Genomic DNA, 13,299 nt, shown 5'->3' on the forward strand with positions numbered 1-13,299 from the left:
TAAAAAAAAATAAAAAAAATACTCGCATGTGTTGTGTGCAAACGTTTCGGTTAATGCTCATAAAATCTGCATCATAAATTCAGATATAGTTGCTTTCAGTACCAGTACTAAGAAAATATTTAGTATTCTTCTTAAAGCTTCTTATAAGAGTTAATTTCCTAAAACCTAAAAGTATCTATTGTGACTGTAACCTTTTGCGAACAGAAATAGTTGATTTGAAATTACTGAAGGGCTAACTTTAGGACTTTTCGCTTCAACGAGCACCAACTCGAATCACTCACCTTCTCTTTTAAACTCCGCGACAATGACATAAACAACAGTAATGAAGCTTGGCACTGCGCGCTGGGTCGAGCCCTGAAGCGTTTCTGTGTGAGGCCACACAGCTGATGAGAGCAGCCTGACAGGTCTGCGTGGAGCTGTCAGGCGAGGCTGCATCCGGAAGAGCGGCACGTCAAGTTCACACCAAAACCGGAAGCAGAGCTATTTTGCCTTCAAAACAAAAGCGTTGAATTTCACACTGTCAGCCCACTGGTGGGAAAAAGACAGGAAAATAGATAATAATAATAATAATAATAATAATAATAATAATAATAATAATAATAATAATAATAATAATAATAATAATAATAAGAAGAAGAAGAAGAAGAAGAAGAAGAAGAAGAAGAACAAGAAGAAGAAGAAGAAGAAGAAGAAGAATGCCCGAAGTCTTGCATGCTTTAACACATGCAATTTCACAAGGACACATTTTATTAACTGTTTATCATTAGTTCTACATCTTTACATAACTGTTGGATCTGAGGTATCTCGTCAATCACTTCAAAATCCACAACCTTTTCAGCCTTTTATTTAAGTTGTTAAGAGTGTAAAACGGCTCCTTTGCACTGAAAAAGCATCACTAAGCGCTAAGCCAGGCGAACAAAACTGATTTAAGCGTTCTGCAACATTGTGATGAGGTTAAAATTAATCATATTTGATGATGAAAATAGATTGGTTGAACTCATTTTGCGGCCGGAAATTGTACTTCCGTAAACGCAGTGAGTTTGACGCTCCGGAAAGCGGCGCTGCAGCGAAACGCTTCGACTGAACAGAGCGCAGCTCAGAGGAGGGAGGTGGAGAATGATGGGAGCGACTTTTTCTTGCATTTATATGACCCATATCCTAGAGTAGACCTAGAAATCATCCTGCCTCATTCTTGTTCTCGAGGTTTTTTTTTCTCCGGCAAGATGTCCGCCTCGGCGATATTCATCCTCGACCTGAAGGGAAAGGTAAGTTTTTGGCGACTTGTTGGTGGGGAAGTTGACATTAACAGCGCGGCACCTGCGATACGAGGACTATTTAAACTAAAGAAAGCGCCTCTGCTGAAGTATATATTTTTATTTCACCGTGCTTGTTTCTACTGCATTTAGAAAATTTCCGGCATAGTTGTGTTTCAAGAGAGTAAGTTAGTGAATTAAGGCTAAATGGGCTGTAACACTGACATAAAACAGACAGGAAGAGAACGCCAACTCGCCAAACTCGTTTATCGATGCTGAGTGTACACACACAGAGGGCTTGTTCTTGTTCAGCGATGCAGCCCTTATTATGTGTGATGTGTCCTATTTCAAAGTTTTGAACTTATCTCTTGGAGCTATTGTTTCTTTTAATTGCAATTGATCCGATTGAAAAGTACTTCAGTGTGCATGAAAATATATAATTTCGGTTTTTACGTATAATTTAGTCATGAGAAAATATCTTTCCACTGGATCAAGGATTTAATCTCCCTCGTTTTTTTTTTTTCTGTATTGCTTTCCTTGTCTCTAAAAGTCCAATTTAATTGTCTAATTTTTGTCTCCATTGATCTTTTGCACATGTTTTCTTGTTTGATAGTTAACAAAAACCTTTAAATGTGTTTTGCTTATTTTTGCAGCAGATGGGTTGAGGGTGTGCATAGTGTAGTGAACTCCACCCTAATCTGGTTTGATCAGTAGGTTTGTAATATTTCTCCTGTCTCAGGTTGTTCACACAAACTTAATCCTGGACTCACTTAATTTTGACTCTGAATATGCTAATGAGATTTAACACAACTTTGGGGCCACTGTCTTGAAACGTTCAGATCCAGCCGTGTTCCAACACACTTCAATCACATGAATGACTGAAATAGCCTCTGCAGAAATGAGCCCAATATATTCAGGTCAGTTGGATCACGGATCCATGTAAAAGTTGCTACAGTGACTTATGCAGGATTTGGTGATCGCTGATCAAAACAAAGTTTGTACAATTTAAGGAGGAACCAGTTCAGTTAGCATTAGCTCTACACTATTTGTCCTAGATTTCCACTTGTACTCTGTAAGCAAGAAAGACATAGAGGAAAGTAATGTGCTCTTTTTTCGTAATGAGTAATTTCTTATTTAGGGTCCGCTGTTCGGCTATTATTTCTTTAATCAGTAGAATAGAGGGTAATTAGGTCTAATTCATGTCTATGGACTGACAGGGACAATAAAAAGAGTCAAAGGTTAGCACCAAACACTCAACGGGTCAGATCATGAGCTGAACACCCCCTCCCAACAAAAAAGCTAGCTTCAAAGAAACTCAGTGAGGAGAGAATTTCGGTTTGCAGTGTGGATATTTAATCTCTGTGACAAGGACACCAAAACTTCCTGGATTTCCTGTGAGAACTGTTTTTTGTTTTTTTTTCTCTTTTCGATTGTGTCCTTATAAAGCTTATAAACGGCCTCATACCGTAAATCTCTGAGTGTAGGGTGGTTGTTCAGTCTGTGGTAAAAACAGGAGGCATAGGTGCGCCATTGGCCGAGGCCCACATGGATACGAAGAGGTGTGTCAAACCCTAAAGTTATATTGATTTTTGTCTGTTGTTGTTCATTTTGTTAGAATATATTTTGTCATATTAAATATGTTCTGGATATTTTTTGTCAGCTCATATTTTTTTCAGTTTCAATTAAAATGCCAAGTTTTGTTCATTTTAATGCTCTGGAATATCTTACTTACTTCTAGTGTAATCTACATAATATTTAGTCTAAGCTATGTACTTGTTTTTAATTGTTTTAACTTCTATGTATATTTTAGACCTGCATTTCACATTTCCTTTTAATTTATCTAAGAATAGGAACAAAAATGTCCGCAGCCTGCTGGGATTGTTTGGTCAGCACTGCAAACCCGCCACTGTTTGTCTTAAAGTCACACTGCCCAAAGAAAACCTGCGGAGCTTAACTTAGAGAGCAAAAACATTTATATTTATAGCTTTTTTCCTTGATTTTATGTGGATTCATTTCTTTAATGTCTGCCCTTTATATGCCGAGGAGGTAGTAACAACGAGAGACAAGTGAAACATGCAAGATGCCAGACTTTGAGGACTGACTTTGGACACCTCTGCACTGCAACATCAGACATTGATTGGTGAACTGTGCAATCAAAGTCAGATGTTGATAGACCAGAAACTCACTGTTTTTCTTGAGATTTTTTTTTTTGTTTTACCAATATCCCAGAAATTATTTTGTTCTCTGAATGAAAATGGGTGAAAAAAAAAAAAAACTCTCTGGGGTGTATATATTTTCAGGTTTTGACTGGACCAAAACATCTGAATATATTAGTGTTGGTTTTGTCCATGACATCCTTATAAATGAGATTTTAAATCTCAAAAGACCCACCACAAATAAGCAAATACAGATAATACAAACTAACCTGTGGGATCCTGACATATCTAACATTTACAGACCTCATGATTGATCCAAAATCTGTGTGTCAGTTTGATTGATGATTAAACAGTCCTGGAGTCACTACACGGGCAACAAAAGGAATTGCTGAATAGCCTTTTCTGCTTGACAACGATGCCCATAAGGGGGAAAGATCCGTCCTTCATAGCCTGATTGTACAGATTAAAGGTTTCTCTTTTCCCCTCTTTCAATCTACTTATCTCTGCCCTCAGGCTACTTAGCAGTGCTTCACCTTCCATCCTCACTGTGCCTCTGGCAATGTCCTGATCAGACAAGTTTCTAAATTTTAGTGCTCGTAGAGCAAATATGCATTTTAGTTGTAATTAAAAGTGTAATTAACTGGAGTAAAAGGTTGAATTCTGAATGAGTATTTACATAGTTTTGAAGACATTACAAAAAATCAGTCAAGCACAACCTGCCCATTTCAGCTTTCAGACATATTCCTTAAAATGCACAAGAAGGCAGAAGCCAATCTCCACATCTGCCCTTTATCCCTCCACCGTAAAGCCGTCCCCTTTCCACCATACCTCTTGGGCACCAGCCTGAACATGGAATGCTTCTGGGACCCACTGTTGTACCAAAATGTCAAGCTATTAAAATCATTACAGCATCAATTGTTCCTAGAGCTTCACAATAGAATTTTTCTATACAGTAATTTACTTGAGCTCAAGTTTAGGGTTATTGTGAGCATTTAGATGTCTCCAGCAGATGAACGTGGTCATATAGTAAGTGTAAAATAACTAAAGGAGTCATTAGAGACTTGGATTCAAAAAATGCAAGCTGAAAAGTTTAACTTTAAGTCTATTGGTTCCTCAGTGTATGATGTTTTAAATTTGTGATGTTTTCATTTTTAGTCACAATGCTTGTTTTTTTTTTTTTGTTTTTTTTGATGGAAATGCCAAGCTGCTGGTCGATTCCAGATTAAAAATCCCAAATGGAGCCCAGGATAGGCCTTCATTACTATAGAGATGTCATGACATTTTTCCATCCTTTCATTTTTCTGTCAAATGCTAAATTAAACCCAGACTCAGTCCTTCAGACACCCCACATTTGTGTAGCCTGATTCATCTGGCTACACAAAATATATTAAATTCACAGAGGTTAGGAACTGCAGTCATCAACGGACAGCTAAAATTCACGAATACTTGAGGCCTCTTCTAAACACATTTCAGGTGAGAGGCAGGGTACACCCTGGACAGGTCGCCAGTCTGTCGCAGGACAACACAGAACCACCATGCACATACACACTCACACTAGGGAGAATTTAGAGAGACCAATTTAACTAACAGTCATGTTTTTGGACTGTGGGAGGAAGCCAGAGTACCTGGAGAGAACCAATGCATGCACAGGGAGCTCATGCACACTCCATGCAGAAAGACCCTGGGCTGGGAATCAAACCCAGAACCTTCTTGCTGCAAGGCAACAGCTCTACCAACAGTGCCACTGTGCAGCCCAAAGATATAGTCTACAGATTTAATTATTTCTGCTCTTAAGGTACAGCCAATTGGCACCAAGGAAAATGAATGGGGTTTCTGGATTGGCTGTTTTGCAAATGCCAGCCAATAGCATTCAAGTATCATCGCTTTTTGGTATTTCAGCTTCCAAAGCAGCATTTGATTGAATATTTTCAAAAACCTGCTATAGTGGGTGAATTTTCTGCTAATAAATTGGAGCTGCGAGCCACAGAAAAATCTGCAAATCATGAGTAGGTGCTCCACTGTAATTCCTCAGGAAAACTAATGGTTGCTCCAAACTTAATGTTTCCTTTTTCTAACAATGGTGGTGTACAAAATCACTTTAACGTAATTATTTCCAAACATTGGTTTAGTAAAACCACAAAGAAGCAGTTTTGGTCAGAATACTTAAAGTAGGACAAAAGGTAGTAAAATTTGTTTCCAGACAACAATGATAGTAGTTTGCATGTTAACATACTCCCTATTACTAAACAATGGAGCTGTCGGTGTCACTTTGAGCTGGAATCTCAGATTGGGATCAAAAGGAGGCATTGTGACCATTCCTGATGTTAAATGGTTTCTATTGACCAAGGAACTGTGTGGCATTATATCTAAATTTCTTAGGGTTACAGTATCCCATTCATAAGCAAACTACATTTTCTGCCAACAGCTCTTTTGCTTATTTCATAATCAGCCTGGTATTGAAGTGACTCAGTGAGATTTATTCTATGATTTATGTTGCAAAGTGTTGATGGGTGATCCAAACTGACATTAGCTTTGCTGAGATATTTTATTTTTTGTCTAGTTTGCCTTCGGGTCAAACACTCCAGTGAGGGTTTTCTGGTCCCTATTTGTCTTTGAGGTCAGGAGTGAGTGGATTGTATTGATTTCACATTCTGGACACAGCCACCCATTGTTGTGTGTGTCCCTGCCCCAAATCTAAATGCTGTTTTTCCCTCCCTTCCCTCTCTTTTAGATTATCTACAATTTTAGATACACATGATTTAATAAGAGGCAGTTTTGAATACACCTTAGATTTTTTAATTTAGGACTTTTTTTTTCATTTGAGGACTGTAAACCCAGGAATAAACTGCACTATATGAAAATAACTGTTTTCTTGCCTTTTTAGTTTTTATCTCTGAATAGGATTTGTAGTTAATCTGAAAGTATGGCAGGTATAACACATCAAGCATGTTGTGTCAAATCTTTAAATAATTCCTAAATTTAAAAAAAAAGTATTATATGTAACATTATTAATCTCCAAATATCGACATGCTCTCTACTGGGATTTCATATTTTGTTTGTGAAATTTTCATCATGATATAGTATGTTTTTTAACAGGTAGTGTAGTGGTTCAAATTGGGGGAAAAAATCCACTCTAGATTTTAATGAATCCTGGATTATTAAGTCGTTAGACTTTGGGGCTTGCATTATGCTCACTGTTTGTGGAAAGTGTTCTGTTTGATGTACTCTACCTTTGCTGAATGCTCAAAACTGCATCATATTTTCCTTTTTAATGTGACACTCATACCAACTAACACACGGCGTTGACGTCTTCCTCATCTTAAAGTCACATTTAGGATGTTTTGCAGCAGGTTACATTCTTCTCTGCACCGCTAACAAGAAAGAAGCTTGACACTTTCATTTTCAGTCACTGTAGAATCAGATGACTAATACCTCTCCAGAGTATGCAGTTGTTTGGTAAATGACAGTTGTGTACTTTTCAATGTACAGCAGGGAAATGGGTGATAAGGGAAACTTGTCAAAGCTCATAATGAGCCCTGAGAGTTTTATATACATTATTAATCAATCTCCCAGTTTTTAAAACACAGATTAACTAGACAATCTAGCATGGAGCCAGTATTTCCATGATGCCAGTATTTTTTTATCCCATTGCAATGCATATCAACTTCATTAAAATAGTAACTCCAAAACCTTTTGTAGTAGGATGATCTGTGATAGCAGTGACTCCAGAACGACATTCTTTCTTCAGAGAAAGAATGTCTTGTTGTTTTTCATTAGTTTGGTTTCAGAACTTCAAAGTAAATCTCTACACACTGGCAGTATTCAGTATTGCAGTTTTTTGATGCAACAACCTGTCCATATGTCATTCTTTTTCTCCACTGACCTTTGAACTGCTCACTCTGCGGTTTCCATCTTTCTTCACAGTACCTGAGCATCGGCCTCCCCGCATCCTCGGATTACTTGGCTGGAATTTCTTTTTTATATCTTATTTCCTTCTACCTTTGTACCTGGCCGTGTGTGACCTCTCCACAACAAAGTCTCTATTAAAGACAGAGGAGAGTTGTGTGTCTGTCAGCGTGTGTGTGTGTGTCTGCGTGTTCATGTGTGTGAGAGAAAGATACAGACCCCCAAAGCAGAGGAATTTTTTTTTCTTAATCTCCTTCCATGGTCCATCACAGTGTTTCCCAACCCTGGTCCTGCAGGCACACTGCCCTGCATGTTTTAGATGCTTCCCTGCTTTAACACACCTAATTCTAAGGATTCCTGCTCAGAAAAAGCCCATTAATCAACTATCAATTGAAATCAGCTGTGTTGATGCAGGGAAACACATAAAACATCCAGGACTAAAACATCCCTGAGGACCAGGGTTAGGAAACACTAATCTGGGAAGTTATTTTCTCAGGCTATGTCCACACAACAGGTCTTGGTACTCAGTTCCAATTTTTGATATTGAATGATTGATTTTGTTGTTTATACTGTTTTGCATAGTCGTTCATACTACTTATTAAGTATGTCCTCAATCAGACGTCTGTGTAAATAATTCAGTTCATTTGTTACTGATTATGTACCACTGATAATTATATTGTTTCTGATGTTCCATCAAAGTACTATGAATTTGCATTCTTGTTATTATTTTGGTTTTGCTATAAATATATTTTTAAACTGTCCTGGCTTATCTTCTTTAAACATGGACCTGTATGAGATTTTCACAGTATAACTGGTTAAACATAATAACAATTTATTGGTAATTTTATTTTATACATATATACTGTGACAACTGTCGCAAAGCGCCTGCTAAACTAAGTAGCTGTTTTTAAGTGCTTATTCCTCAAGTTATTGTACCATTTTGCTCTTAAAGTACCATAACATTTAAAAAGCTGATATTATCTAATTTGTCAGGATTTCTGACCTTTTAGCCAGCGTACTGTCTGCTACCTTGAGCTAGTCAACTGTGGATTTAAAACAATGTAGTATGGGCAATCAATCTTAATCTTAAAGCTAATTTGTTTAAGCCAGAAGACTACTTGTAGAGCTGCTGAAAATCCAGCTGTGCTGAAATTTAGTCATTGAGATGTAATTTCTTTGGTAAATATACTTTTTAATTTAAACGTCTGATGCATGCTGCACATGCCAAGATTCTGAATTATTTTCATATCAAGATTTTTGTTTTAATCCTGTCTGTTGGAGCTCAGGCATGGAAAAGCCTCCAACAACTTTTGCTTTGATTTTCATTAAGTAAATGTGGACGTTGTTGGAGTTTTCCTTTTTTTAATTGTTGATCTTGAGGGAAAAGAGCCAACATCCACACACCTTCAGCATACCGAGATGTTGCATGGCTGAACTTTTACCCTGTATTTTCCCTTAGAAAGTTCCGCAGCGTGGTTTCTTTGAATTTTGACCCCAATCATCTTGTGAACTTTCCTGGGATCTGCTCTGATTCTTCTTTTAAGGAAGCCATTCATCATTCATGCTGAGATATCCATCAGTCCATTAAAACTTCAAGGAAAACGTTCAGGCATGAAACACTGTTTTCACATTTTGTTGCAAGAGAAACTGAGAGAGGATGAGTTCTTTTTTTTTTTTTGTCTTTTCTTTCAACTGTCAGCCAAAGGTTCCTGAAGCATCTTCAGACTAGAGTGCAGGTTTGGTATCTCAGCCAAAGCTATGAATCTTTAATGACTGAATGGTTGCTGCATAATATTTCCTCTCCCTCTCTGCTCTTGTGTTATCCGTCCAGGTTTTGATTTGCCGTAACTACATGGGAAACATGGACATGAATGAAATTGACCACTTCATGCCTATATTGATGAAGAGGGAGGAAGAGGCTGAGATGACACCGCTGGTCAGCCATGGCTCCTCACACTTCCTCTGGATCAAACACAGCAACCTTTACTGTATCCAATGCGAGTTTATTTCTGTGTGATGTTTTGTGTGGAAGGTGTCTTCACTGTGGATGTCTCAATTCACCAATGGGTGTAGTTTCTCATGAAGACTGACAATCCCACCTCAAAGTGTCAGCCCCTCCCTGTCAGTCATTTCTATTTATGATGCGGGTAAATTTTATCTTCCCAGAACAGAACCACAGGAGGCCTTGTGCTCCAGGTTTGTGTACCCAGCAGCTCCGGAGCTTCTCACTGTCTGTCTTTGCATATCTTGAATCAGAGTGAGCAAAGTGTGATTTACTGTGCAGAATATCCTCCCCTTTTCTACTCTGAGATTATACAGTCAGTCTTCCTAGAACATTATTAATTCAGCATCATATTGCAGTTGGGAGTAACTGCTATTCCCAGTGCATTGAATTACATCCTAGCTGTTCTTCAACCCTGGGTTATGTTCTTAATAATTGCTTTTGAATCAGATGCATTCTGGTGACTTTATATAATGTTGCATGTGCAATTTTTAACTTCTGTTCTTTTGCAAAGGATAAGTGAAAATAATTATTTTGGGTGCAACCTTTGGATGAAAAGTGTTTTTTCTTAATAGCTTCTTCATAAGTGGTAGCAATGACAAAGAAGAATGCCAACGCTGCTCTGGTGTACTCCTTTCTCTATAGAATAGTTCAGGTGAGTCATGCTTTTAGTTCTTTAACTTTTACTTTAATACCAGTGAAGTCCTTTTAGTGCTGTGTCATCTGCCGGATTGGGAGTGGTCTTTCGGGACTTGGAAGCTCCTCCCCCTTTGGCAGCTAACTCCATATTCTGCCTCCATATCTGTGCATTCATCCCACAATGCATTGTGGATGTATGTTTTGTTTTAAGTGTGTCATCTTTGTCTTTACATTTGTTATCTCCATCTCCCTGCCCAAAGGTCCTCCCTATTATTTCTTTCCCTCATTATCTTTATCTTTTTATAATTGTTACAGCTTGTTCTTGTAAATTCAATTATGCAACAGGGGTAATTTGCTACCCTGTTGTAGGGAAAATCTGCTCCCACACAGTATGGCAACCTGACACACCATGTTCTTTATCTGAGCTGATGTAAATAACTCCAACTCGTTTTTCTTTTTGCAGGTATTTAAGGAGTATTTTAAGGAGCTGGAGGAGGAAAGTATCCGTGACAACTTTGTGACAGTGTACGAACTGATGGATGAAGTGATGGACTTTGGATTCCCCCAGACAACTGAGAGCAAGATCCTACAAGAGTAAGAAAAGTGATGCACAATCTGTGACTCCACTAAAGTCCTTGGATTAACCTGTTCCTTTTAACTGAGGTGACATTTTAAATATAACGACAGGCCGAAGCCGCTTTGGATTGTGTTTGGAGTGATTCTAAGCCTTTCACCGATGGGTTTCTGCACAAAATCAGTCCACTGGGCTTCCGCTGCCTCCCTCAGTAATCAACCTTTCAGATCACTAACTTGGCGTTATATTTACTGGGCATAAACTAGATGTCAAAAAGCCTCCATGATTAATTATTTTCACCATTAATATGACATATTCTCTCTACAATTCAACTGAAAGCAGATGTTATTTTTAGACCTGCTGACAGTTATACAATTTAGCTGTAGGACTTTTCTAGCAGTTGCTTATCCATTAGCAGAAACCAAAATTGCAGGGAACAGAGGGTGATTTATTTATGTATTTATTTATTTAGTTACCCAAACCCAGATGGCTAGTGGAAAACGACAGATAAAGAGGGATATAGATTTCTTAGCTTCTCAGTCAGCAAAAAATATCTCACCAGAAAAAAGTTTAGAAAATGCCAGCCAGTGTCCTGAACTATATTTGACAATAATAAAATCAGTGACTTCACCTAAAGTTTGTAAACAACAACCTTAGAGATTTATCTAAGTCTGTGGAGAAAAATAGTGAACACTTATTGACCAGATCAGTGCACTTTTTTTATGACATATTAGCCTCCAGACCTGGCTCATTATTATGTTTTATCTTTTTTTTTAGCTTTGCTTTTTCTTGATACATAAATTGTATGTGCCATGTAAAGTGAAATGATTTATCTTGAACACATTTTTACACAGTCACAGTGGCGTATGTACACTTTTGAGAGACGTGAAGCTTCTAGAGATTCACATCTTAACTGGACAGTGATCACAAGTTTCCCTTTTTAAACTCTGATCAGTAATTGGCATGTGAATTGTGATCACCTTTTTTGCCTTTCACTTTGCTATATTTACTATCCCCCATGTGGGTTCTAGTGGGGTTGAACCTCCAACGCCTGTGTTGCCGCTTTGAAAATGTTTCAAAATTAATTGGCTCTTCTTTCTCCCAGGTAAGTTGGGATTCAAAGTGGTTCGGTGATTAAAGTTTTCTTAACCAATATGGTTTTTGTGGAAATTGAAGTCGTTTTCTGGTTTGGTGTCGAAATCATTTTGTGTTGAAGTTATTGTGGTGTTTCAGTTTTTGCACAAGATAACACACAAATGCATTCTGGAACCACATTTTCAGACTATCCCAACAGCAATTCACAGCAGGAAACAAAAGGGAAAGGTAACATAATTACCTGTCTTTATAACAAGGATTTGGCAATTATATCTAACAAATGTTTCCACAGAAATTATTTCCTTTAATTTAAACATGAGGCTGATAAGTTAATAAGGTTATATTTTTTAAGCCTCTAAAAGCAGTAACTGCAACACTTTGTTCTAATTTCCGATCTAATTACACATGTTCAAGTGACACTTGTATTTTCCATCAGGGATAAAGAGACTTTGAGATAACTCCTTTGTGGTATGATGCCAGGAAGCAGCAGAGAGGGAATTAGTGTAGCTAACGACTAGGCTTTGAGAGCCATCGGCCTAAACTGTAGTCATAGTAAAACGCAGAACTTAACCAGTGAGGAAGGTGAAAAGCGCTTACGCTTTGTTCCTGCGCTTTTGGTTTTGGACAGAGTTGCTTTGTCTTCTATTCCCTTCTCAGAAAGGCATTTGTCTCCAGGATAAGACCCAACTTATGTTCTGTAACATGCAGCAACTCTCTGACATTGCCTCAGTTTGCACATTATCCTCACTGATTTTCATTAAAGAGTACAATTGTATAACTTAGCTGCTATGTGTAACGACTTTTGCATGTTCAGTCTCTTGAATATGTGTGTTGACTGACTGATGCTGATAATCACCCGTCTCCGATTGGCACTTACACACAATGGCACCGTCAGCTGAACACACTTAAGACTCTCAGACAGAAAAGCTCAGCTCCCCAACCCTCCATGGAGACAAACACTCTCTCATCCCTGCAGACAGTAGACACACACACTCTGATTGTGTCTGTCTCTGGGAGTTACTTCAGTTCTTTAACCTTTTTTATGACCCAGAAGCAATAAGAATGCTTACAATATTACACTGCATACCTGGCAAGAGTTATTGTGTAGGTGGGGAAGGAAAGAATAAGTTCCTCATGCATAAAAATATACCCATGAATCTAGAGTGGCTTGCAAAGCAGTCATACTAAAATTATTTTCACATGTTTTGTTAGTCATAAGATTCAGGTTTTTTAACTGAGGTGATGTGATTGACAAAACACCATTGTACATAATTGTGAAACAGAAATAAATTGATAAATGGATTTCATATTTTTACAAATACAATCTAACCAATCTAGTATACATTTAATTGCTACCTCACAGAGTCCATTCTTGGTAGACATCTTTTTCTGGAATTAGTTCTGCAGTGAGTTTTAAGAGAAATGTCTCAACTTTGTCCATTCTTCTGTGCAAAACAGCTTAAACTCAATTGGATTGGACAAATAGTATTTTAACACTCCATTCCCCCAAGTCTTGCCACATATTCCAGTTCACTACTGGAAGGTGAACCTTTGCACCAATCACAAGTTGTTGTTTTTTCCCCCCGTCCTTTAAGATTTTTTTTTTTTTTTTTTTTGGGTTGGTTTTTTTTTTTTTTATTCCTTTTTCCCACCACACTTTTTCACCTTTTTCTC

The 13,299-nt window shown here is 37.8% G+C and overlaps 1 protein-coding gene across 1 annotated transcript in view; it reads left to right on the forward strand.

The window, feature by feature from the left end:
- The first annotated feature begins 1,045 nt into the window (after nucleotides 1–1,045).
- Nucleotides 1,046–13,299, forward strand: part of ap1m3 (adaptor related protein complex 1 subunit mu 3) — a 47,804-nt gene continuing 35,550 nt past the window's right edge. The window contains exons 1-4 of the mRNA XM_015054959.1: nucleotides 1,046–1,265; nucleotides 9,147–9,303; nucleotides 9,905–9,972; nucleotides 10,420–10,550. Coding sequence (XP_014910445.1) covers nucleotides 1,224–1,265; nucleotides 9,147–9,303; nucleotides 9,905–9,972; nucleotides 10,420–10,550 — 398 coding nt within the window. The 5' untranslated portion in view covers nucleotides 1,046–1,223. The remainder of the gene's footprint in view (nucleotides 1,266–9,146; nucleotides 9,304–9,904; nucleotides 9,973–10,419; nucleotides 10,551–13,299) is intronic.

Source organism: Poecilia latipinna, unplaced genomic scaffold (assembly GCF_001443285.1).
Source record: "Poecilia latipinna isolate Pla-1442-1.1 unplaced genomic scaffold, P_latipinna-1.0 Scaffold1288, whole genome shotgun sequence".
Taxonomy (NCBI): Eukaryota; Metazoa; Chordata; class Actinopteri; order Cyprinodontiformes; family Poeciliidae; genus Poecilia; species Poecilia latipinna.